The sequence below is a fragment of the Falco rusticolus genome, chromosome 8 (assembly GCF_015220075.1).
Source record: "Falco rusticolus isolate bFalRus1 chromosome 8, bFalRus1.pri, whole genome shotgun sequence".
NCBI classification, from domain to species: domain Eukaryota; kingdom Metazoa; phylum Chordata; class Aves; order Falconiformes; family Falconidae; genus Falco; species Falco rusticolus.
The window spans coordinates 24,576,511-24,603,611 of NC_051194.1; the positions used below are offsets into that span (position 1 = coordinate 24,576,511).

General features: G+C 40.5%; 1 protein-coding gene across 1 annotated transcript in view; it reads right to left on the reverse strand.

The window, feature by feature from the left end:
- The window catches only part of KIF5C (kinesin family member 5C), an 85,591-nt gene that overhangs the window by 22,202 nt on the left and 36,288 nt on the right, over positions 1 to 27,101 (reverse strand). The window contains exons 4-15 of the mRNA XM_037398321.1: positions 25,359 to 25,463; positions 22,549 to 22,597; positions 21,602 to 21,657; positions 20,620 to 20,707; positions 18,470 to 18,594; positions 16,580 to 16,684; positions 16,089 to 16,237; positions 11,082 to 11,230; positions 7,760 to 7,935; positions 5,571 to 5,639; positions 1,665 to 1,871; positions 515 to 661 (exon numbers count right to left, since the gene is read on the reverse strand). Coding sequence (XP_037254218.1) covers positions 515 to 661; positions 1,665 to 1,871; positions 5,571 to 5,639; positions 7,760 to 7,935; positions 11,082 to 11,230; positions 16,089 to 16,237; positions 16,580 to 16,684; positions 18,470 to 18,594; positions 20,620 to 20,707; positions 21,602 to 21,657; positions 22,549 to 22,597; positions 25,359 to 25,463 — 1,425 coding nt within the window. The remainder of the gene's footprint in view (positions 1 to 514; positions 662 to 1,664; positions 1,872 to 5,570; positions 5,640 to 7,759; positions 7,936 to 11,081; positions 11,231 to 16,088; positions 16,238 to 16,579; positions 16,685 to 18,469; positions 18,595 to 20,619; positions 20,708 to 21,601; positions 21,658 to 22,548; positions 22,598 to 25,358; positions 25,464 to 27,101) is intronic.

Here is a 27,101-nt window from a genome sequence, read left to right on the forward strand (position 1 = left end):
CGTCAGTGCAGACCTCTGCCTTGGAGAACTGTTCACCTTCAGCTACACAACAGTTTTTAGGACAAACTTCAAACAAAAAGATAGCCTCCCAGAAGCCAAATCTCACCCATAAAGATTCTGCAGATTCTAGGAATAGTGGCTCACGCTAGCTAATGAAGGAATAGGGCTATGTGTGTATTGTTTTGGGGGGAACTGAGTATCCCCCAATTAATAAATGCATCAACATCCAGATGGGCCGCATTAGTCTGGCCCCAAACACTGAGCTGGGAATAGAAGTGGTAATTGTGTGCACAAACACCCACCATCTCTGACTCAGACAAAGATCTCTTCGGTATTTTACTCTGTGCTGGAGCCAGGGGTTTTAAACACAGCAACAGCAGCGTCCTGGGAGAAGGACATATTCCACGTCAAGTATTCTTCTATTGCGGGGGGTGTGTGGTGTGGGGGGGGTGGGGGGCAGGGCACGGGCAAGCAATAAAGATATTAATTAATAAATAAATACATAAACCCTTACTGTTTTAACATCATTAGTCCCAATGATTCCTCCAATCTCTCCCAGGTCCTTCAGCAGCAAGTTCAAGATTTCGGTAGCTCTCTTCTTCTGATGGTTACTGAGCTCCTGCAACTGGCCCAGCTCCCTCTGGGTCGCCGTCAGGGCACTCTGAAAAGGTTTAAAAGCAAAAGTTACCCTCCCCTGAGCGTACTGGGCACCAATTCTTCTGTGATATTTAGGTTACACAGTATTGTCTTGCATTTTCCTGAACATGCCTACTGGCTCAATGCACAGACACGTACCATTCCACCTTGCCATAATCCACTTTCACAACGCGCTTGCTAACAAGGCTACTTTAGATCTATTAAATGTAGTAAATCCGGTAAGAATCTTATCTACGTAATACATGTCAAGGAAGGTTAATCACAGAGAAACAGGTATAGAAGGATATAAAATTCAATTTTTTCAAGTGGATTTCATAGTAATCTCTTTTACTGAAGTAGGTAACAAAGTCTTCCATGAAAAAAGAACTGTTAACAACAGCTCCCTTATTTGTGTAATGAATTAAGGAACAAGGATGTCTGAAACTAGTAAGCCAATCCTTGACTTTTCTTTAGTCAGCCCTTTTCCTGAAGATCAGTACACATCTGAAAAAGCTGATTTTTTTTAATTTTATTGATTCCTTCCTTGGGATCCCCTGAGTCTAAACAAAATCCCTGCTCCGCAGCACAGAGTCCAGAGACACACAAAAGGTACCAATTTGTATAAAGCAGATTTTCACATCTTTCTTGGCATAATACAGTTTTTAAATAACCAAAACACAGAATGGCCAGTTCTCACAGGCAGTTCAGCTGCTGCTAGGGAGTGCAAAATACACAGGTTGCAGGAGAGCCACAACCTGCCATCAGCTTCCACAGACCAGTTTCTGAATTACCTTAATGTTAACTTTTAATTAAGATAGGAGAGGGTAGCACCAGCAAATACAGATCTCTTCAGAGCTTCCCTGCCACTCCAGTTTTTACACTACTTAACAACGTACTTGGAAGCATCTGAAAGATCCCTGCAATGGCACAGGCTAGCAGTTTTCTGGGAGCCCCTATGGAAATCTTTAGGGGAGGTGCAGAGTTAGGGGGTGAGGAGGGAACTGGCACTATGAACCGCTTGTTCTTACACTCTTCTGTGCCAGCTCATCAGCCAGCTGCTCGTTGGCCCTTGTTTTGTCCTCCACTTCTTGGGATTTCTGGTCATAATTGACAGCTAATTCTTCCAGGGCTTGAAGGACCTCTTTCACTTCATCTTTCGCTGCTTCATTCTCAATCTGGAGACGGGTCAGCTCCTCTTGAATCTTCTCATAATCTCTCCTAGTGGAGGCCAAAAGCTGGAAACCAGGTATCACAGAAGTGTTAAGTCACCCCAAAAACTCAAAAGACAACATTGAAAAGGGCAAAACCAGAGAAAAAGAGAAAGAAAGTGTGAGCACACAAGCATGTGTGCTGTGAGAGAAAGCAGGAGAGAAGAAATGCTGCTACTCTACCAGAAACAGCATCACTTTCAGCATGAATGTATTTGAAGGAAGCAAAAAAGGCTCTGAACTTCAATGAAAAGAAAGACTTAATCAAATCCATTATGACACAAGACTGAGTATCGTAGCTCCAAAAAAAATTTTCTCCCTCAATCCAATGCTGCAGCTACAACCAAAAAAATATCACAAAATAAAATATTTAAACACAGACTCATCTTTGAACAGAACCAAGTAAAAGGGCTCTCTGAGGCAGCCTCAAAGGTCTTGTGGCATTAGAGAAGTATTTTGATAAGCAAACCTACAATGATTATTTTTAGTTAACATCTGAAGCATGATGCTGAAGACAGATTAGCTGCTCATATTTGTGAGGCAAAGTATTAACTGAAGAAGAAAATATAGGCTTCAAACATACTCCTGAGTATTTCAAATTTGTAAAACTTATCACATTTACTCTCTGCATGCCACTAAGAGAGATGCTGAAGGTTCAGTGACAGTGACTGATTGCAAGAGGTCAGTGGCATAGCCCTCTCCCTTGCACAACCTCATCTTCCTTCAGGTGTTAAAAATCTCGAAAATTCAGCTATCGAGTTCCTAGCACAAACCCAGGCTCAACAGCAGTCGTATGCTGCAGAATGATGTGAAAATAAAGGTGCCACATAACATCTATTACTAATACTGTAGTTTCAAGAATAGTAACAAGATCAAGACTTAACATTGCATAAAACCATAAAATACGGAACAGTAACGTATAGAACCGGTGCATGTGATGCAAGAAGGCATTCATGCTCATCCTAACGTTTGGCAAAGTTTGGACATTCACTGACAGAACTCACTTAATTCAAGCCCTCCTATACATGGATTTGTATAATTTTACTGGCCTGCAGCTTTCTCAGACAGCAGAACAAACTCTGCATTACTGAAGTGCGCTGGGTGGCCTTGTTCTGCCTCATCCCACCGCTGCCCGCTGCAAAACAGAAACACCTTTCTAAAAATGAACCACCTGAAAGAATAATGTCAGAGAAGACATTGTGTTTTTTTGGCTCAGAGTGCTAATGGAAAATAGGAAACCAACCAGGCAGCTCCAGACACTGGCACGTGCCCAAAGCGGCGGAGCGAGGATTCAGATGTAAGGGAAATTTATCTCACTGATAATGCTGCAGCCTCAGAAGTGCACTCACATTACAGAAAAACCCACTGAATTGCCAAAGCCAGATGGCATGTAAATATTTAAACAACAAAATAGCTTAAAATAATCTTTCAACTAAACACAGATGGAACTATTATTTACATTTACTTAAGAAATTTTCTGTGTGAATAGTACTGTGACTTCAAGTAAAAAGAACTGTTATATAGCACCTAGAGCATAAACACAGCTCCCCGGAAGATTCTTGTTGATGTAACGTGGAAAAAATATACCTAGATTTTAAAAGGCTATTAATAACACATTATTATAACATATGTATATATGTTATATACATATATACGTATAGATATACATATATATACATACATATGATCAGTATAACATACTGATCAGTTGTAAACAAAGGGAAGGAGACAACTCTGCAGTGCACAGCGGATCTGCTCACAGCACGCAAGATGCAAGGCTGGAAGATTCAGAATCCCCCCAAAACACACGCCCTAGGAAACAGCCAGTGGTGAAAGGGTACCAAAAGACACCAGTATCAGCACAACGCCATCTGTGGCAGGCCTTAGATTTATAACTAACCTGCTAGCTTAATCGAGCAGAAAAAAGTCCTCTGGTTAATTAGAGGGAAGCAGAGTGAGGCAGCTGCGCTGCAGCTAAATGTATCACAGTGCTAATCACAGCCCTAAGAAGGACCAGGTACATCGCTCCCGCAGCGCAGGTGAGGCTTACATGTGGAAGACAAAACTTGCAAAAATTAATTCCCTTAAAGAAGAAAAAAAAAATTGCATTAGCTTTCAAAGCTTTTTCAAAGCTAGTAAGATAGACAAGCTTCTCAGATGAAGCAGCTAAACCTTCTGAACAAGCGGTGCAGCATCAGCTGCAGAGGCTTCTATAAGTCAGCAGAGCTAGACCAAAACACGTGCAAAAACGGGGGAAAGTGGTCTGTAAGGCAAAGATTAGAGACCACTGAAAACTTGATGCATCTTCCAGATGTGATATTGAGTATGGAACACAGAGCGTGGGGAATAAGCCAGCATACAGCAGGCTCTAAGATATCTAACACCAAGAAAGAAATGCACATCACCCAAAAAATCAGGCACAAGAAGAACTGAGGGGAAAAGAAGCTTTAGATGAGAACACTGATATAAAAAAGATGGGCGAAATGAGATGGTGTAAATAACACACATCAGATAATAATGTTGCTAAGGATGCATAAAACTCTGTTATATTCGTATAGCCACAGACACGGGTAGCACACAATACGAAGTAATCAGAAGAAAGTTGTGGCAAGTGAATGATGAGCTTAATCACAAAGTAAAATAAAGCTGGTAATTCCACCAGTGAGGATAGCTCCCCAAAGGCGGCAGCTAAGTAACAAGTGATGAGTAACAGATGCTTTCATATGTTTTTCTCTCCCTGTTTTAAGGGGCTACACCTTGGAAACCCTTTCTGAGGGCTTAGATAAGGATTGAGACACAGACAGAATAACTTTGCAATGACAAGAGAGGTCAATAAAGCAGCCAGCATAATGCTGTACCCCAGCGAAGTGGCTCATGCAGCTGGGAGAGGTGCTCTCCTAGAGCATCACAGCAGTGTTCTGTGCAAAGAGAGACCAATGTTTGGAACACTAACAATGGGTGAACTCCCATATTGGATTATATATTCTTGGTCTGAATGGTCCTCCAGTTTCCCATGGTTCAAAAACCAGCAAAAAACCCCATCTTCTAAGAAATAATACTACAGCAACATCTGGGCAACTTGGTGATTTGGTGTTATTGCCAGATTTTGGATCTTCAAAACCTCTCATAAACAAATGACAGATAAGGAAATTACTTCACTGGAAGTTTAGCTATCATATTCCCTATGTAAAAAACAAAAAACATTCATTTTACAGACAGAAATAAAATGTTTGAAGTGAGAAATCCAAGATTTTGAAGCAAACCTATGGCAGCACCAATAACCAATTTTTCAGACTCACAGATTTCCCTCAGTACTGCCTCTAACAAAATACTGAACATCCGTAATTTATTACCAGGAGTAATTTTTATACCGTCAGACTAAGAAATTTGTACGCACAGTCCACAGTGTCTGGATACATGGAAGAGTACAAAAATATATTAAAAATATGTTTGAAGTCAATAACACTGGCCACGCTCCTACCCTGGTACCTCCAGGATCACTTCCCAGCAGGATGGCATGCTACTATAAGGAGTTATCAAGGCTTAATGCTCTTCTGAGGATATTATGAAAATTGAAGTTTAAACCTAGCTGTCAAGAGTTTTCTCTTACTTACTGAATTTTAGCAAGTCAATATGAACAACAACAACTATGTCAGAAGCATTAAATGAGGGGCTCATAAGCAAAATGCAAGGTGAGTTTTTTGGTGGGTTTTGGGTTTTTTTTACCTCCTCTTGATCCAACATTTGTTGCTTTAGTTTTTCAGCCAACTGGCTCTGCTGGTTGATTTCATCATCCTGCAATGAAACGGGGTGGGAGAATTTTAGTTTCTTATCACACTTCTTGTTTGGTCACCTTTCTAGAAAAGAAGGGAGAATAATGCCATAACAAACCTTACGCACATTTGAGTGGTATGAGAGAAAAATATACATACACAGAGCTACACAGTTAGAGCAATGCATACGTGCAGTTGGCTCTGGTATATACCTCAGCAGGGGTGTTCCTGACAGCAAACAAGACACTGATGTGGTCAGAGTTGCACCATACAACTCGCAGGAGACGTTGCCAACAGATGTGATATTTTATAGATGTACAAATACATACACACCCTCGCTCCCTTGCTCTCTCTTACTCTGACCCCGAATTTCAGCTGAAGAGAGATCACTAAAGACAGCTTTATTAACCAACTACAACTTACAGCTAGCTTTGAACTGCATTAATGAAAAAGGAAGCTCAAATCACAATACAGCACCTGGAGCCCTCAACTGCAGAATTTGTATTTTCCTACTCCACCACAGCCCTTGAAGAAAATACTGCCAGGCAATGCACTGCCAGGCATCCTATTTTACTGGCATTTCAACTTCCTTATTAAGAAAACATCCTCGTGGGTAGGAACTGAGCTTAAATGCAGAAGAGAAAGGATGAGGACTGCACTGTAAGAGTCCTTCCTCCAAAGGCCCCAGGAGGCACACCAAGCACAGCCCCGGGCCGAGCCCACCGCTGTTCTCCTGACGGATATCCTTCTCCAAGGAACGCACCAAAGACAAACGGTTGCTTTTTACTCTGTCAGAGTGAACTGGTATTTTGTGTTTCACTGACAGGAATGCTAACAGGTTGACTCCTGATAACAAACACAGCTATCAGGTAGAATATATCACACCATTTCCTAATATTAAATTAGGCCCAGGTATAACATAAGAAGGGTTTACACTGTAACAGGTTACAAACGGTGGTATTTTGGTTTTGGTTTGGGAATCAAATATGTTTTCATTTTCTATAGTACTGGAGTAACACACCAAATGATGCTTCCCATGTTTTCTGGGGTAAAAACCAAACCTGCTGCCAGTTCCCTCAAAAATAATTCAGTGGGCTTTGCTACTTTACATGAGAGAACGTGAAGGAACGACGGACTTTTTTTTTTTTTCTTATCAATATGTAACATCCAGAGACTGCTACCAGGAACGTATTCTCTATCACAGAAATCCAGTAATTTCTTAAGAACCATAACCGTTAGTTTGGAAGCCATTAACACACTGCTGCGTGCAACCAGACTGTGCAGAGAGACCGTGTGCACGTCAGACTCAGGGGTTACACACAGCGATCCCCTCCCTCCCTCCGTATTCATACACAGCCAAACTTCCATGTTAACATACAAGGAGCTTTTTTTCCATGATATTTTCCTGCTAATTACAATCTAAAGTTAATATCAAATTCTGATTCATAATTAAAGCTACCCTGAAAACTTTTTCTAGATAGCCTTGCACGCTGTTCTCACCTGTAATGGCTAACGGGTTTAATATGCCTTTCTTTCCCCACTTTTTATCTTCATGCAAGCCAAAGCTATTAATGGTAAATGCTCAGTAAATGTATTGCTGATCGCTTTAAGTGCCAATGATGTACTTCAAGCTGTGCAAATAAATAAATAAATAAATAGAACAGCTGCCTGCATGCCAGGCAGTGTTCATAGCTAGAGCAACATGAACAGAAGAGACCCAAGGGATGGTTATGTATTTTCCTTAGAAGTCAAATACACAATGAATATATCAAAAATATTAAGATATAGTCTCCCTTTTCTCCCTTTTTTTCTTTCTCCTGAGACTCCAAGATGATGTTACAGTTTGCTGAGGAATTTTACAAAAATCGCTGAAGAAAAGGAGTACTGAAAAGCTTGTCCTGAGCCCTTAAAATTAAAGGGAAAGCTGGCCCCGGTTCCACAGCGAATGCCCCACAACACTCTGCAGAGGGCGCAGAGGCAGACAGCTGATGCAATGGATCAGCCTTTACGCAGTGATGGTGTTTTGAACTTTGGGTTATTTCCCAGTTCGTGGTGCTCAAGACATACAGAGAGACACCCACCCATTTTAGGCTTAGTTTTCCATTTACACCCAACAAACGGAGTCAAACCAAATGTTCACACCTTATCATCCAGCTGCCTGTAGAGACTGGCAATCTCCTCGTCATATTTCTGCTTCTCCTCTGTCGAGATGCTGGCGACAACCGGCGTGATGTTGTCAATAATGGGCGTGTTATCACAAGGCTCCAGGTTCTTCTGGTCCTTCGCGCTGATCTGTTCATCTTCAGGCACAGCTTCTCCTGCAGGCATACAAGCCACGGTCATTCCAATCCAAGAGATAGGGTTGCCCAAACCCATGGACACCTGGGAAGGTCCTTCACAGCTGGTGAGACTCAGCAAAGCCAAGAAGGGCTGCATCCGTATCCAGCTGTGCGAGGCAGGCAGCCGCCATGCATACAAAGGACAGGCAGAAGTAGGTGTGGAAGGACGGCTGTCCTCGTTAGGAGGATGACCTCCACGGTGAGAAACACAAACACGCAAAATGCAGCAACACTTCAAGTGGCTGCCACTAAAATTACCAAACTCCCGGCTCCCTGCTCACTCCAGCCCTCTATAGATTGGATTAGCTCCATGGATTAAAAAAAAAGTGTAAATAAAGAGGAAAAACAATAAATAAATCTGACTTTCAGCCTAAAGCCTACCAGCAATTAAACGTCTCTTCCTCTCCAGACTTCCAACCGCCTTATAAACCCTCCCTCCCCCATAATGAACTGCTGGAGCATCAGGACAATGGGTAAGACAGCTGCATTTAAAACAATGTTCACCTTCTGCCTTGTCACATGTAAAATTAAAGCGCGTGCACTAATTTTCAGATCTTGCCTGTGCATACCAGAGAGGAGGTTCTCCCTACACGTTTTCTTTCGAAACCATTTTCTCCGAGGAGTATCTCCTTTGGTAACGTCAGTGCATTGCAATTACGAGCCCGCTGCAGCTCAGTGAAGAGGGACAGGCAAGGCGCTCATGCCAGAAATTGAATCTACTCTCATTAGAGTCTGGTGAGAGACTGCCAGCCACTGAATGCTGCGCACGTTGCTCGAGGTGCAGGAAGGCTATGTCCAACCCTCCTGCACAAACAGGTTTTTTCCTTTTCTATGAAAAGATACAATATTTTAATCCCATAAAACTTTACTATCCATTCCTCTTGCCAAAACAGTGTAGGCACTACTTCTCTTACTGGCAGAGAAGAAGTAAACAGGACAAATACATCAAAAACCAAAAAGACAAGGTAATTCAGGCCCCAAAGCAGAACAAAACAGGGCATGAAAGAGCACGACCAACTAACAGAGAAGATACTTTTTTTTCCACACTTGAAGCATGAAAAAGAGTAATTTGAAATGAAGCAGCATATGCGGTGCATATATAAGCAATCTATAATAACGTACTTCAGTCAAAATACGTTTTGCCCTATTGCTAATGGCTTGATGATATTTATATGATTAATGAGAAAAACGTAAATTAATTTTTCATTGTTGCATGTCACTGGAGCGGACTAAGAAAGGTGGGCTCGGTCAGACTGTGGGGCCTTGAACACTGAAATGCTCCTCAGGCTGCAGAGAATCCATTGAGAGCCTCCCAAAATTAATCCTTAGATTTTAATTCATTGGACAAGAACAACCACCTACTACCTGTAAAACACAGGCCAGATTGTGTGCTTGGATACAAGGCTGCTGAAATCTTGCTTCAGTGAGAACTCGGCACCCCCATTTTCTGCTACAAGTTTATTTTTTGTATCATTTTCTAAATTTATAGAATGAGCTATACCTATGGCATATGTATGCATCTATCTTGCATTTCATATTCAAGAAGCAATTTCTGGGACACTTTTGTTTGTAAAGAGCCTCCTTTGACAGAACATCCTTCCAAAAGATGCTATTGCGGAAGGTCAGACAAGAAATCAATAGGATTTTGAATGCACTGAATGTATTGCTGGGTGACGCCGATGAGAAAAGCAGGACAGATGGAGGGGATAAGGAGGTGTGTGTACTTAGACAAAACAATAGAGGCAGCATGTTGTAAGGCTTCTTTACATGGCATATAGAAAAGATCTATACGGGGTCTTTAAAAAAAAAAAAGTGTCTCTGGAAGGGGAAGGATATTAAAGTCGTCACATTTAGCAAACACAGAATGAAACAGGCAGAACATGAGCGGGTTATAAATCCTCGGCCCTCTTCAACGCCAGCAGCAGACGAGTGTCTCCATAGCAATTGCGCTATGCTGATAAGGGAAATATTCCCTGTGCTGGAGTCTCCAGAGAAAGAGACTGAGCGCAATCATTAGGTAACGATCTCATCTGAAAGGCAAGGGAACGGCACAGGGAGCTGAAAGGAGGAAGCAATTTTTCCCACCCATGAAGGCCAGGTATTATCTCTTCAGCAGTGAATTTCTCCCAGGATATGTTCAAAACCAGACTTGACTGTGCAAAACAAATTGTGACTAATAATTAAATCACAAAATTCTCCTCACTTCAGATACTTCACGTTTGCAAGAGTTACGTACTACTGAACACATCAACACGTAGGACATGGACGATAAGCAATACAGAAAATAAAAATGACTCCAAAGCAGCAGTGTTTTACAGCTGGGGGGGTTGTTGGGATTTCAGGGTGCGAGGGGGCTGCCAGGGTTAGTTTCTTTGGGTTGAAGCGTTGTTTGTTGGTTTGGAGTTTGGGGGTTGATTTATGTTACTTTAATATGAGGAATAAAAAACCTAGAATGAAGGATGATTTGCTAAAATTATTTGTCAACGTTCCAGATTAAATAAAAATTATTTAATTTGTATGTATGCATATTCTTCCTCCTCTACCATCCTACACTTGATTTAATGACCTTCCCTGAACAGCAATTCCCTATGTTTCTAAACAGAAAATTGGCTGTTCTCAACAAACTTCACTTAGAAGCCACAGAAGGAGACAAGTGGTGATTCTAATCAGATGACACTCATAATCATTGGAAAGGACTAATTATTCTAATGTTAAACTCAATTATAAAAAAAAAAACAAACCACAAACCATAGCATATTGGAACTGATTCTCGTGCCTGAGGATCGAAGTTCTTTAAAAACAAACAAACAAACAACAAAAAAACCTAATTACATTCTACCTTTTCATTATTAATATTACTAACATTATTAAAAAATATTGTTGCCTTCCTTGGATTCTCTACACCTGACAGCATGCTAGTTTTGGCATTTAAAGTGGTATTCCGTACACATCTGCTGCTGGTTTCTCTAGTTTCTGCTTCTTCAGCCTTTCCGTTACCGTGAAGGGTGAGCCACCACTCTGAACGGTGAGCTCAGAATTCCTGTGACTCTTGTGATTTAAGGCAAGATTTAAACACATACCTTAAAAGTACAAAGACATACCCACTCCCATTTCCTGGTACGTACCATTTCTCCACCTGTTGAGTTCCAGCTCTAGATGCTGGATAACATTCTTTAGACTTTTGTTTTTGTCTTTCTCCTTCTCGTACTTTTTCTTCCACTCCTCCGCAGTCAGCTCCAGATTCACAGAGACTGTGTTCTTAATTGTCTTAGCCCTGTGCAACAAAACGAGGCATCAGTTGCTCTGCAACTTCAATCTCAATCAAACAGTAAGGGCTCAGAATTCTTTGTGAAACAAAGGAAAACTACCAAATATTTGCAATTTATTTTCTGAAGTGCAATGCCACAATTCCTTTTGCTCTCAAACCCTCAGTACCATTACTGCCTGGAAGCCTCAACAGAAATTTTTCTGTATGAAAATCCAGCACCCAGTGACCTGGAGCAGACATGGATCTGCCTCTTCAGGATTCCTCCAAAAACAGGAGCTCTGGAAACTGTTCTTGGACTAAGGACAAAACCAAGTCCTGTCACTATTGCTTTGCTAGATAAGCTGTCATCTCTGTCCTGGTTTCCACTGGGACACAGTTCATTTTCTTCTCAGTAGCTGGTGCAGTGCTGCGTTTTGGGTTTGGTGGGAGAATAATGTCGCTAATCATGTTTATACTAAGCCAAGGACTTCTCAGTTTCTCAGGCACTGCCAGCAAGAGGGCTGGAGGGGCACAAGAATTTGGGAGGGGACACAGCCAGGACAGCTGGCCCAAACTGGCCAAAGGGATAGTCCATACCACAGAACGCCATGCTCAGTATATAAACTGGGGGAAGGAGGAGGAAGAGGGGGACGTTCAGAGTGATGGCGCTTGTCTTCCCAAGTCACCGTTACACGTGATGGAGCCCTGCTGTCCTGGAGATGGCCGCACACCTGCCTGCCCAGGGGAACTGGGGGATGAATTCCTTGATTGCTCTGCTTGTGTGCGTGGCTTTTGCTTTACCTATCAAACTGTCTTTATCTCAGCCCATGAGTTTTCTCACTTTTACCCTTCTGACTCTCTCCCCCATCCCGCTGGGAGGGAGGGAGGGAGCAGCTGTGTGGGGCTGAGCTGCTGGATGAGGTTAAACCACGACAACCCCACAGGTTCTCCTGGGCTGAGACCCACCACAGAGCACCCACACTAAGGTCTGGCCATGGGCTTGCCCCATCTCTTCACAGCCATCCCTCAGACTCCCCCAGCAAAACTCAGCTCTGTTTGAAGCATCACAGCACAAAGGATGTCAACACAGTGACGCAGAGATATGGAAACTTACCCTTCTTGAAAGCCAAAGAGTGCTTTCAAACATGTTTTTGGAGGTGGAAGGAAGGGAAGGAGGAGAATCGCTGGTCACCACCAGGTAACTGGGTTACTACTGGGCTGAGGAAGGCTCTCAGTGGGAAGGGAGCCTAAACCCGTGCCTGTGCCACAGTTGGGAGGTTCATGAGCTAACTGCCTCTCTAGGCAAAAATATCACAAAATTTAAACCCTTCCAACAACAACCACCACCACTTTATTATTTGGAAGTGCTTAGCTCCTACTGAACTGAAACAATTGCACTAGAAAATGCAAAGCGAGCAGAAAAAAATACACAGCACCTACCCTAGTAAATCCTCACTTAAAAAGAAAAAAACCAAACAAATCAGTATGAATTAAGAAAGTTTTGGATCTTTGCTCTTCACTGCTCAGACACGGACTCCCTCCTAATGACTCCAGTGTTACGGAATAAAATAGAGGCTAAGTAAAGGAATAACAGGCAGGCCTCATACCAGTTTGGAAAGCGTAGGCTGAAACGCTGATGCAAGGAACTACATCTGGGAACGGGCTACAGATGCACTGGCTAGCCCTCCTTCGGGGCAAGCACACGATCTTAATGATTTTCTTCACAGCTCCACTTACAGATTCTAAAGCATCCTTTAAATGTGGCCAGTCAATAAAATTTCTGAAAGTTTATTTTATCAGCAAAAAAACACTCCAAACTACACTCCAGTGATTTGCACTATGTGGCAAGCTGGAGTTTTATTACCTTAGAAATATTTCCAAATAACCCTGTACCTTTAAAATAATGCCTAATGGTTAGCTTTTACATAGTGCCTCTGCCAACAGCATGGCTCAAGTTTCCACTCATTGCACTGTACCAGGGAGGAAAAAAAGGCCGCGGCATAAAGTTTATTGACTGCGTTACCCTAATGATGGATGAAGTACTTACTGGCAACTAAAATTAAAAATAATATAAAAACCACAAGAAAAGATGGAGCAGAAAGAGAAGAAACCGACTCACTACTAACAGAGCAGCACATGCACATGTTGATTAGTACAAGTGGGCCTCCGAAGATGAATTTTCCTCCTGACACTTATTTTACTGATGATATCAAATCTTTTTTGCTAAGAAAAATGGAGGAACCAGTAATCACTTATGACTCATATACCTTCCCTTTAATGTTATTCAGGTCCTTAATACCGTTGCATCAGAAAAATGAAATACCACAACCAAAGAGCCTCTAAGAGAAGCCAGTTCCCGTAGACAGCGACATTCCTAGCCAAAACGCTGACAAATAACGCTGTGCATGCACAGGACACGTGCTGCTCTGCAGGTCTAGTGCATCCCCGGCCCTCCTACTTGTATTCCTTTTCTTACAATTAAATGCTTTCCATGAGAAACTCCTATTTCAGCCCAGTTCTATAGTTTTTAAGCAAACAAAGAAAAACCCCACAATAAACCCCAACCGAGGGCTCTCACAAAGTAGCTATTTCCCCAGTGCTCTCAGCTGACATCCTAGTCCTCACTAAGGAACATCTTAAAAGCATTCCTCTTCCTAGAAAAGTGTTAGTCCTGTCATATCACTCCATTAGTCCTGTCATATCACTCCAAGCGCTGCTAGCCAGGGTGGGCAGAGTCAGTTTGAAAATGATTTTGCCCTAAACAGGCAAGAAAAAACCCTCGATTACTACAAGAGAAATGAAACCACGATAAACTTCCTCAGGTACCCAAGCACACAACTTCCCAGAGATCCTGGAGCACTGTTATGCATTACAGAGCAAAACCAAACCCCTTTTAATCTAGATTTAAAAAAAAAAAAAAAAAAAAAAAAGTAATTTAAAAAAAGATGCGTTACCTTTTAACCCCCTCAATCTGAACTATTTTATTTTACAGTTTACATCTCTTTTTACTTCAAACCATACCTGCAGGCAGAGTCCAGCATAACAGCAGGCAGACTGAAACCTAACGCAGAGCCTACTCATCTATTTAACATTAAATGCCCCTTGCGGCTGCGTTACTGCCCTGGAGCCTTATCCAGAATGAGTGCACAGGACCTTTACGACTGCTCCTGGGGTCTGCAGAGGTGCCAGCCTCACACTCATCTAAAATCACCTGCCGTCAGAAAATCGTACGTAGGGAGGTGTAAAGCTGTCAATCAAAACCTGTAAACTTTTACCATCAACAAAAACTCTGCAACTCATATGTCAGAGTGGTGAACACGCTTTATTTAATTACTGCATCTTAATATTTGCGTTTACTCAAAATTTCTGTGACACATTATAGTATATGGGATTTCAGTGGAAGCTTACATATTCAATAACTTAAACTCCTGTTCATCATGTTCATTGTACAACGGTGAATTAAAACCGCATAGCGACGCTTAACCGGATTATGTTAATGACCACTTGCTCCTTTTATAGTCTTTTTCCATAAAAACTTCTTGCAGCAACCGGTGAAGTTCTCTTTGGGGAGTTTTTCCTGCGTGCTGTTATTTAAATGAGTAGCTTATGGCTCTGCAGTGAAGAAGGAAACGCTACAGAGGGTTTTGCAGCTACCTGGCTTGCAGCACGTGGGTCCCTCCCCAGCTTGCCCAAATCCCAGCAGCAGATGACAAGGACAAGTTCATCCAGCTCTGGCAATGCCAGACGGGAAGCATGTTGCAGAACGTTCCTCCAGCCCTGACCTGCACCCCTCCATGAGGGGGGACTGCACCCCGCTGCCCCTGTCTGCCCTGCACGTTTACACACTCTCCTATGAATACGCTAAAGGGATCATCTTCCCTCACAAAAATCTAAGGAAAGCTCACATTAAAGGATAAAAGTGGGGCAATGAATTAACAGAAGATTGTCCAATTAATCTTCTCTACATGATTTTACTTTCAAATATAAAATGCTCCTTTGCAACATAGGCTTCAATGCAAAAATTATGCATGGTGGAAAACAACCCATTTTTAGACAAAGACAAATTTATTGTACTGTACAAACTGTTAAATAAATTCTGTTTCAAACAACTGTCACTTGTTAGTATTTTTTTCTTTCTGCTATTACGCAATTAAACAAAATGAGTAATTTTCCAAAGTACCAGAGTTCTCCTCAATTACAACAAAAGCAGTAATTATGTAATGAGTCTGACCTATTTTTGCTAACTTTCCAAATGTTTTTCATATGACTATCGCCAATGAACACATATGGAAGAGAAATTTTCTTTCTGAGTAGTTCCACACTTATGTTACTCTTGCTTGTTGCTGAGGACTTATTCCTAAACTGTTAAGAACCTTCAAACATAAAATGTCCATGAGCTATCATGGTAATCTATCGAAGCTGTCACTATTACACACAGTCCATATTCTTCATTTTCCTTAACAGTTAAAAAATATCTGTTACAACCATAACAATAATCCCTAAGATGCCACTCAAGGAGAAGACACATCTTAAAAGCATCAAGAGAAGTATCAGATAAAGCAAAACAGAACATTTTCCACTGAGTAAGCCCAATACCATTATCTTCCCCATAAAATCTCAAAGAGCTACAAATACACTTTGTATTTTCTGCAGGAAAGACTACCAGAGCTTCTAAACAGTGCAGCTGCCAACCAACATTAACATTTATTTTTCTGGTACCATAGGGAATGAAGAAACAGTTCTCTAGTACTATTTTGAGCAACTCCAGAAACCATAACCTCTCTATTTTAAAATGCCTACTGATCTCGCTCGCCTCTGCATGGTTGGCTGGGAACATGAGTAAAGTCTGATTAAGTGCCATCCACTACTGCTGAGCAGGACTCACCGCTGTCCGAACATCAGGGTCGACTTTGTTTCTGCTTCGTTGAAGACAGAGGGAGAACAGCATATAACAATGGTAGTTCTGCAGTTCCCCCCGAGGGAATCCTGAAGTATTCGGGTCATTTTGCTGTCTCGGTATGGAACATGGGTTTTCTAATCAAAATACAAGTAAGAGACAAGAGCGATGTTTTAAGATGATGCTATCAAAATGAGAGGGCGTGAGTCGACAATGACCGGTTTAATGGATTTAAAGCATACAGTCCTGAAGAGTAATTATTTTGATTGTGCTAAGATTGGATAACCACTCAAGTGAAATCACCAAGAATTAGTTTCTTATCTTTAGTAGAATACCAAAAGCGTCACCAGTTTGTGGTTGGAAATCTAATATTTTCTTCTTTCCGAATCGAAATGTTAGCTTATTTTTTGACGTGCGTGGCAAAGAAACAGAAAAATAAAAAAGGCCATTCTTCAACAACACAAAACAGGATTACTTACAGTTCCTTCTGCCAAGGCAGATATCACATTGCCTAGAGCAGACAAAGACTTATTGATATTTTTAGCTTCATCAAGAACAGCGCCCTCCGCTCCAGTTTTGCTGACCTACCAAAGAGAGCAGGCAACAGTCAGGCTCAGCTGCCAGCCAGCGCCTGCACACACTACAGTGCACACCGCGCAATGGTTACAGCTGCTCGTGGAGGAAAAACAAAGCAAACTTACCCTCAGCGTGAAGAACGAGAATTGTACATGCATTTTTTTTGTTAGTGGAAGCCTGGAATACCTCCCCTTTCTTCCAGTGTAAGGGCAAGTTGGTCGTTGCTTTGTTAAGGGAAAAGCTGGTAAGTCTGCGCTCGCCTGAGGACAGGTGGGGACCACTGCCACGACCAGGCTGTGCAGCCAGGGAACACCACAGGTATGTTCTCGGGGCACACTCGGTGGCACAGCGTTTGCCACCAAACTAGGATCTTGGGCTTCGGGTTTTTTGTGTGCACCGACCAAGAATATCAGGGCAGAAAAAGGATAGTCTCACTCATCCTGACCACAAGGTTTACTGGTCAGCAAACTCGATCCCAAGGTGCCCCAGTCAAGAAGCTTGGTAGCCTGGGACCAGCTCTCCTTTAGACAACAACACAGTTTTATAGTTGTTTCTCCTTCTCTGTTCTTTTTGGCAGGGTGGAGTGGGTGGGGAAGGGCACAGAAATGGAGGATAAAGCCATATATTTTTCTCTACATTAACACTACAGTATCTCTAATGTCCTCTAAAAATTATACATGACATAAAAGGAAACAATATCTTTTAAGATGACAACCTACCAAGGAAACCCTTATTCCAGGTTTTTTGTACAATGTCCAAACCTAATGAACTACAAAATGTAGTTTTCAGAGAATAGAGCCTGACTACACACTCATTTTCCAAACACCACTAGGAGTTTTTTATTTAACATTTAGCATTATATGCAGTAATAGAGTTTCACGTGATTAATTATTCTGATGGACAGCGTCTGCATTGTACTGATGGGTTATCAACCAGAGCATCCCACTGTGCAACCTGAACCCTGTGCAGCCTATCGAACAAAAATCTTTCGTTTTATTTCTGATTTTCAGAAAGAAACTAAAATCTCCCACCACAACAAGACATTGCTTCACCATGAGTAATTATTTTGACATGCACAGTAGTTACCCAGGATCCTGCTTGAATAAAGAATTCCATAGCATTGCAAAATGACGGGGTTTATAATTTCATTTACAGTTACATAACTTTGAACACTCCAGTAGGTGTTAGAATGAGAACTGGGAAAAAATGGTATTTTTTCAGTGCAGTACTGTTCTAGACCATTACTCTTTTGGTAAACAGGTACAGGTTCTTTTCTGGTTAGTATTTTTCTACATTGGAAAGCAGAAAGTCACCACAATCAAGAGAGTTATTCAGGGAGCTTCAGATAGAATTCAGCTGCCAAACTGCATTACCTGCTGTTATTTCACTGATCTAATATGTGAAATGCTTACAGAAAACTTAGAAACAGGACCTATCTGAATATAAGCAAATTAAAATAGCTGTGTAATTTGAAAAGTTACATTAAAATGACATTACTTTGTTAAAATAACTGTACCTGAATGTAAAGCTATAAAAAAGTACACTGGTTCAATCCACTTCATTATAAATGAAGATACATTGTAGATTTTTGGGTTTTGCACTTCATACCAATAGTTATGATCTCTTTTTCTCCATCCCAATTAAAATAAAATTTTAAAAAACAGCCATACTAATGATAAACTTAAATAGGACTTCTGTAAAACCTAGCTTAGTTTGCACTGACACACATGCGCATGATCAGTTTAGTGATCCCACCAGGATCGTTCAGCAGTTTAGGAGAAAGGAAAGGTTACCTTCTCGCTTCCAGCCAAGTCAACCAGGTAAAGTTTTCCACTGAGTTTCTTCTCAGTTTCCACATTCTCTTGTTTAATATTAATGAGGAAGATACTGTGGCTCCTAGAGCTGTGTTCATTCATATCTGCAATCACATTTGAACGTGTTTTGTTTAAATGGCTTTAAAACCTGACAAGAAATTGTATTTCATCAGAGCTAGCCCATGGTTAGCAAGTTCAAAAGCATGGAGCCATTCACCGGAGAAGCCCAGACCACTGCACTGACAGCAGCACCTGCGCCAAGAGCTGCAAATACAGCTTATGGACTGCAGGATGAGCTCCTACCTTCTCCCAGCATGGCCAAATACCAGATTCATGATAAATGAGAGCCTTGGGAAAAGCAGCTGGTGTTCTTTCTTTCTGTCTGCCTTTTTTTCAAAGTTTTTTCAGTCCCCTGAAGCAATAAAAATTGGCCAGAAACAGGAAAAAATAACAAAAAGTATCATAGCCTAAGAATAATAAAATAACATTTCACAGATATAGTAAGAAATAAAGGTTCTGTCCTTTTACACTGCTTCATGAGTATAGACAGCTCATGCAAAAACTGCTGTGATATAACAGAAACTATTTAGACACAGAATTGCAATGAGGATGTACATTCAGCATCCTGGACAGAGGAATAAATTTGAGTCTGACCAAAATAGTATAAAGAGAATGAAATAATAGCTGGGAACATCCCCGTACAATTGTGTGAGGAGATCTCCCAACATTTAGCAAAAGTTTTCATCCAAACCACACTATGTAAATTAAAATTTCAGAGTAATTTTTATTGCTTATATAGTTAAAAATCCTCCTTCACCCAGGCCGCAGGTAAAACACAAGCAGCTCTAGTTTCAGCTTCCACTTATTTTGAGTTTGATTGTAAACACGTTATGCTTGACGTTTCATAAAAAAGGAAAATGAAAATATCGCAAATCCGTAAACCTCTTTCTCATCTGTTCTCTCTGTTACCATAAACCCCATGACCACCCTTCCCCCATTCCCATCCACAGCAATATTTATATTTAGCTGAGCTCCCTCTTACTCCTCCCATCTCCCAACTTTTTTTTTTTTCAGTAACACTTCCAAATTCGCTCCTTGCCGTTCCAGTACAGGTGAAATGCACTCCCTGTCAACTTCTGTCAGGATTTTTCTGTGTGCACCAAATGCAACAGGTAGTCTCACAGCAAAAGGTGTATTTGGTTATATTTTGTTAAAGAATAGCAGAAACACCAGAAGGAAACATTACTCAGAAAAAAGAGACGGCATTGCTATTAGTATGATGAGAAAGGCAGGGGAAGACTAAAGCAATAGAGTATTTAACAAAGGAAGAAGGCAGAGACATGGAAGTGAAAGAAGTTATCCAGTGCATCATAAAAAAATAAAATTTTAAAAAATACAAACAAAAACCCCCACCAACCCTCCACCCTCCCCAGCTCAAAACTTCACCCCACCACCGAGATCTGAGTTACAAGCTGAGGTTCTGCCACGCTCACTTCTTGGATCAAAGACATCTTAACAGTATAAATTGGGAAACAGGCCAAAGGTATCTGCCTCCTTTATCAACATAACACTAGCAGGCTGCATGCGACACAATGTCAACAAATCTGGCACAGGCTGAAGCAATTAATCTTTAATTTCTTTTAATTCAGGAAGACTTGTTTGCTTTGCCATCACTGGAACTCAATCCAAGTCACTGCTTCATGGAACAACTTGCAAGAGATAAACAGGCAGAGCCTGATAACTGCTCTGCAGTCTTTGCCTGCCGTTTGACCAGTGAATTGCTTTGAATTATTGACTTGTAGCACAAAGAAGAATGTATGTACGTAATTACAATTCTACATCATTTCAAAATATCTACGCTATGTGTAACAACACATACTCTGACTTTTTATATAACAATGCCATACATTAAATTCAGTTCTCAAAGCTGAAAGTCAACAAATGTTTCTGTATGCAGTGAAGTGGTAAAAAAGGTACACACTATTCATTTTAAAGTGTTATCACTTGCGCATCATTACGTCGTTCACATAGGTAAGTTAAAGTACTTTGTGAACACCAAGAATCACTACATCACCAGGAAGCTACACCCACCCACACTTGGAGCCAGAAAAGCCTCCAGGAATACTTACTTGTTACAGCTACATGACGGTTAGCTTTCCCTTCATCAATGACATCCAAAACTTCTTCAGGACTAGATACAAATCTTTCTGTACAACCCTAGAAGTATGCAAGTTGAAAACAGAAAAGCTTAGGAAGTGTCCTAGCACTCCAAATGCTGTCAGGAAAAAGATTTAGCACTGATGAACAAACTAATTAGAAGAACCATCAACATCCAACATGACCACTAGGGAGGCAATGAGCCAAAACATGCCTTTGTGTGACTTTCAGGAGTCCAGGGGATAACTTGAGAGACAGTTTTCTTTCACAAGATTAAAAGACTCTGTCAAATCCAAACATGAAGCAGAAAAGAGTTTCTACACATAGAACACATGGAATGATACAACACATGTTCCTGTTACCAATTTGAGTAAGATTACACACTCAAATTAGTTCTTCCTCTCTCAAACTACAAGATGAGATACATCCTTGTTCTCTGCCCTAACGCAATATTTCTGAAGGAATTATTTTATCCTTTTTTTTTGCCCTCCCCAGGATGAGAATAAACAGAACTGTCTGTATATTATTAAGGCTCACATACATTCATAACAAGTATATTACATTTAAGTGAGGGCCCAGGCTTCATAAACCAAATTCCTAACCTAACAAATCTGTTCTAAAATATTGTGAGATTACAGCATTTATCTGTGCCACAAAATACTAAAGAAAAAAATTCTTTGAAACATTCTCTTTCATATCTGACATGAAATGGGAACATGAATACTTTAAATTTAACACCATACTAACAAAATGTAAATGATTACAGTCAGGAAAATAAAGCAAACATGATTCAAGCCCATTAATATTTCAGGAAACTGTTTAAATCCAAGGACCAACACTAGCTGAACATTCAAGACACGGAACATGAGTTGAATCATTTTGGCAGATGACACTGGGATACAAATAAATAAATGTGTATGTGAGGAAGAATGAAAAATCAAATTTTCCTTGTACCTTAACATATGGGACTCTGTTTTTATCTTCATGTACAGCGAGGTTTGTCTTTGACACTAGAAAAAAGGATGTGAGATCATTAGGAATATTCATTCCACAGGTAAATATGTCAACTATAGGCATGACAGACATACAGTGAATTTATTATATTCATTAATGTAATACATGAATATATAGAATATATACATAAATGAGAATTGTAGTCGCTTCCCATTCCTTATGGACTACCAATATTTCTGTTACATAAAACTTGTTTCTTGTTCTGTCAATCTTGCACCTGTTTCTTTAAAATTAACTTCATGGTGCAAAAGCTTTTGTTTATTGCTTGGATTAATAAAACAAACACAGACCAAGCTGGATTTTGCCAAAGCAGCCAAGAATTTCAAAAGAGATAGAAGAACTCACTGGAATTGAAAATAGCTCATATATGTGCTCCTGGTTTTCTGTTACCCTCAGCATACATTTCTGTCTTCAGAGCGATTCAAGACACACAATTCACACTTGCATTAACATACAGTATGCATACACAGAAACACAAATTGTAAAACAGATCACTCCCAACAAAGCCTGCCTAACAGACACAAAGCAAGGAAGAAGTTGCACTGAATGTATTCTAAATTTAACAAAAAAGACTCAACAGAACACTATCTACATTTTTAAATTACAGTTTTACTTTAAGAATATACATTGCCAGCGAGGCTCAGACCTGCCTTGAAGTCTGTAAAATTCTCTGTACTCATTTATGACGAAGCTATGTAGTGCTGCAGAGGTAGGTGCACAGGAGTCAGAGATCAGATGACTTAAACTGCAAAATTCTCTTTCACAAACACAGCCATACAGCTTGAACTGAAATCACTCTCAAGGAAAGCAACTGTTTCCACTTAGGCATTGATTCAAAGCACTACACCAAGCCAAAAAACACATTGCATAAGAAATGCAGAACTTACCATCAAGCAGGTCCCTTATTTTGTCCAAATATATCTCAAAGTAGGAAACCTAATTAAATAATCATAAACGTTACAGATTTAAACTTGAGCAATTTAAAAATCTCTGTACCTGTATTTCCACATCTGTCAGAATAAAAAGCACCAAACTAAAAATAAAACCCACCACCCACACAGTTTGAATTACATCTTTCATGTGAACATACTTGTATTTTGAATGATTTAGAAGTCATTGATCTTTCTGCATTGACCAATGATTCATGAGGAAAGTATACAAAAGAACACTTCGGGCAAATCTTATCTTTTTTCTTTTACATAAGCAAAATTGAAAAAAATATTGAACATAATCAAATCAATTCAGCTACTATCGCATCAGTACAGCTGCATCACAAGAAGGGTCAAGTTTGACAACTGTAAAAGGTATACTGATACCTGCCAGCACAAAAGCAGGCAGCACCTGCAGTGCTTGAATATAAAAGTTATGTAAACCAAAGCAATATATATTAAACTTTTAAATTAAGCATATGTAAAAGTTCTGTCTTGAATCGAGTCCCAAAGAAAAAACTGAAAATAAGCTTTTCTCTAACAGAAACAATTGTCCTCAAGGGAAAAAAAAAAAAGAAAAAAAGAAAAAAAAAAAGAAAAAAAAAAAAAGAAAAAAAAAAGAAGAGAGAGAATGACTGACTGACTCATAATAAAAGAGTATTTGATTCACAGAAGCAAACAGAAATATGTTAGGGATGTGGTGCCTGCCCGTACCCTTAATAAACTTTATTCAGCAATTATTTAGCTGGAATGCTAGATGCTTAAATTATAGGTATCAGTATACTCTAGTTATTTAGTACAGTATCATTTTCTCTCATGTGAAAAATAAATTGTTCTGGTTTTTTTTATTCTGAGTTGATCTTATGTGACAACTGCTATTAAATACAGATGTATTTTGCTTTTGTGCATTTACTTCACCTGTGTCCCATTTAAAGCCATCCTCTGGACCAGCTCGTTTCACCCAGACTTAACTCACATGCTTTATATTATCCTCCCAACACACTGCTGAGGACCAAGACACACAGGAGATACCAAGTTCCCCTCCCTGTTCTAAATGGCTGTCTATTAAAGAGGGAGAGGAAAAAAAATTATACTAATTTTCAGCGTTGGCTCAGTTATTTAAAGAGTGTGACAGTTTGGTTAAATTCTTGCTCCCAGTGACAGAACACGCATTTCTCTCAATGACAGCTCCTTGTATCATCACTCACTCATTCAGTGCTACTTAGGCAGCTTTTCTGTTAAGATATTCATAAATGTCAACCATGATAGGAAACCACTGAAACAATTCAATGCTGGCAGAACATGATTTATAAAGTGATAAGCTTCTGCTGGCTGTGATAGGAATTTCCTATGTCTTGTACAAGGGGGTGCCCATCTGTAGAACAGCAATAGCCACAGGGGAGCTTTACAGATGATGAAAAGAAATCAGTGTCACCCCTATGGAAGTCATTTCTATGAAAACTCAGAGATGTCACTTCTTAAGGTGCTCAGTATTTTACAATCTAAGGTCTATTAAAATACTTAGATGGCTTATTGTACTTCATAAAGCTCTTCTGTCTGTACTTCAGGCGCACCCCTACAAACAGGCACTGCTAAGAAGGTTCTCAATACAAAATGATCTAGTCCTTCCAGAAGATCAGTGGCTGGTTCAGAGGTACTCTGCTAGATTATTGAAGCAAATTAAAAAAAAAAAATTAGATACACACTCAAACACGGAGAGATATACCACCAGAAATGCTTCAAGGGCTTCAATGCAAGCAGCACTAAAAAGTCACCCATGTCTAACTTGGAGGCACAAGAGGGACACAGGAGGAGAGCTCCATTCTCAGAGGGCATGACCTGGTCACAGCAGGAGAAGGGACAGTGTTTTCACACTCTACCTGTACTCAGCTCCTTACCTTTACTGAAGTATAGTATATATATAGTATACCTATACTGGGGTGCGCTACATATCTTTTGTGTGGTTTGGGGGTGGGGTGGGGTGGGATATGGCGCTGAGGAGTACTCCTTTTGCCTGCAATCCGCTGGGTAATTTTCCTGATGTCTGCTCGGAAGCGAGCTGCAGCCTGACCCCAGCTCTGCCAGATGGACCAGTGCCCCCCCACGGCTGAGAGCTCCCCGGGAGACCGGATGAACAGTCAGAATTAAAGGTCACTCAAAACATTTGAGAACTCATATGGTTGTGATCAAGATAGGGACATGGAAAAACGTAATAGCTGTTCAAATTGAGACTTAGACCACTATCTTAAGGAAATACATAAGCTTTTGAGCTAAAAATCACTTCTAAACATCCTTCCGTAAATTGCCCAAAGCCATCTTTCCTCCATTTCAAACCCTCATATATTATGGAGGGCTGTTTATATCCTTGAGATAGGAATGTGATGCCAGTATTCTCACAGACATCATGAAGACCAATGGTATTTATGGTCATAACTAGTAGGGCACAGCCATCGGAGAAGGTGCAGAGAAATTAGTGTTTCCTTACCATGCTGGCCAGCCTGTCAACTGTGGCGAGAGACAAGGCAACCAACAGACTAGCAAACCTGAGCTGAAAACACTCACGAAAAGTTTCTGTCAAAGGCTAGTAACTGTATTAGATTATTTCTAGTAAATATCCTCAGTAACACAATGGTTTTTTGAGTTACAAAAGGGAGAAAAGAAAAATTCTGCAGCACAACATTATCGCGTGAATGCTATAGATCTTCCCATCCAGCTCAACTTTCTTCCACCCAACCCATTTCGTAACACGTCATTCTGCATTTATTTACCTTTATATGAAACTCCAGGTTTTCATCCATGGAGTAGATGTGATCAAAGATGTCATGTGCAATTCTCGGAATGATTCCCATGAGCTGAGGGTCATGCAGCTTCCCCTGTGGACACAAAACCAAACCGTAACTTGGAGAACCTTGCTCAGGCACCAGCGAGGAGAAAGCCTTGTCCAAACACGCCCTCCTCCAGCGGGTCCCCGTGAGCGTGCTGGCTGCTCTAGGGGAACTGCTTGATATAAGCGCACAGAGAAGGTGGCAGAATGACTCAACATGTTAGCAGCCTTCACCTGACAGAGCACCTATTTGTTCTGGCAGCTCCTACCGTTTGCCAAGCGTGCTGTCCTGCCGCTATGTACACTGGCGCTCTCTGACAAAAGATAGGCGAATAAACACAAACATACAAATTAAAGCCTGGTTCTCCCAGTTAAATCAGATATTTAGCAACATGTCAGAAACAAGAAGTATTAAAGCATTTTGTTTCTCTTTCACCACTGTGCTAGAAAGCTAAAGGGAAATCTGGGTTGCAGGGATTTGAGGATTAGAGTAATATATTCTGATTTGAGCTTGCTGGGCCTATTGCCAGAGAACCGTGCCTTGCAAACACTACCGTTCTTCACATTAACTTGCACAACTACTTTCCTCTATTCTTTAAAGAACTGAATATTAACTAAACCCAACAATTTCCCTGGCCACGTTGCATCTTGTAGTTGCATTGCTCTTTTTGAAAAAGCCAGACATGCACAGGAAAGCTAACACTACTTGAAAACTGAACAGAAATACAAATCCAAAATTAAAACCTTTTCTGACTACAACATACATTGTACTTTTGTTTCCAAATGTTTTATGAAACTGCTTAAATATGCAACAACAAGTCAGTAGTCGTAAGACTCCATCAGAACCTAGTGCCTGGAAACTCTAATACACCTTTTGAACATAACTTTGCCCAAGTAACACTGCACATCTCAGCACCACAAAGCACCGAACTCTGAACAGGTGTAGGGAATGACTGTTTTTTAAAATATAGTGGGTAACTGTACAACTCCAAATCATGGGAAGTCAGACTTGATCGGTTATTACTAAAAACTATTAAACACCAAGATTTTATTTTTTTTTTTAGGAAAACAGGAGGAAAATCATACACACGTCCATGTGTTTTTCAATATTATGTAAGTTTGTGAATGACTGCTGTGTCACATTGACCTGTTTTCCAAGTTTCTCAGCTTTTACTTGTACACTCAAATACAGCCTTCCTAGACATTGCTTTCTTTATGCTAAAGCCAGTGAATTGTCAACTTCTACGCATCAGCCTAGCATGAAGGAAATTTATCATGAAGAACCAACATAATCTCTTCCTCCATCTCAAAGGCCGTATTTAAAATAGTTACTAAGCTTCTGCCCTCAAATTACATAAACATCTTGGGGAGAAAAAAAGGGGAGGTAATATAGCTTAATCAATTACATTGCTGACTGCCTTCCCTATAAGGCATAACTCAGCTGGATCTAAACCATATTTTATTTATATTATACAGATAATATTACCTTCTGCAGCAGAAGCAGTTACAGCCTATACCATATACAACATCCTATTAAGCTTCTCAAAAAATAAGAAGTCCTTGTCATATGCCAGACCATTTCATTTCAGACTATGAGAATGAAAAAGAGGGTGATTAAATATACTAAATCCCTGATAGAGGGGAAAACTTGTGTGCACAAACACACACTGAAATCAAACCCCAACAC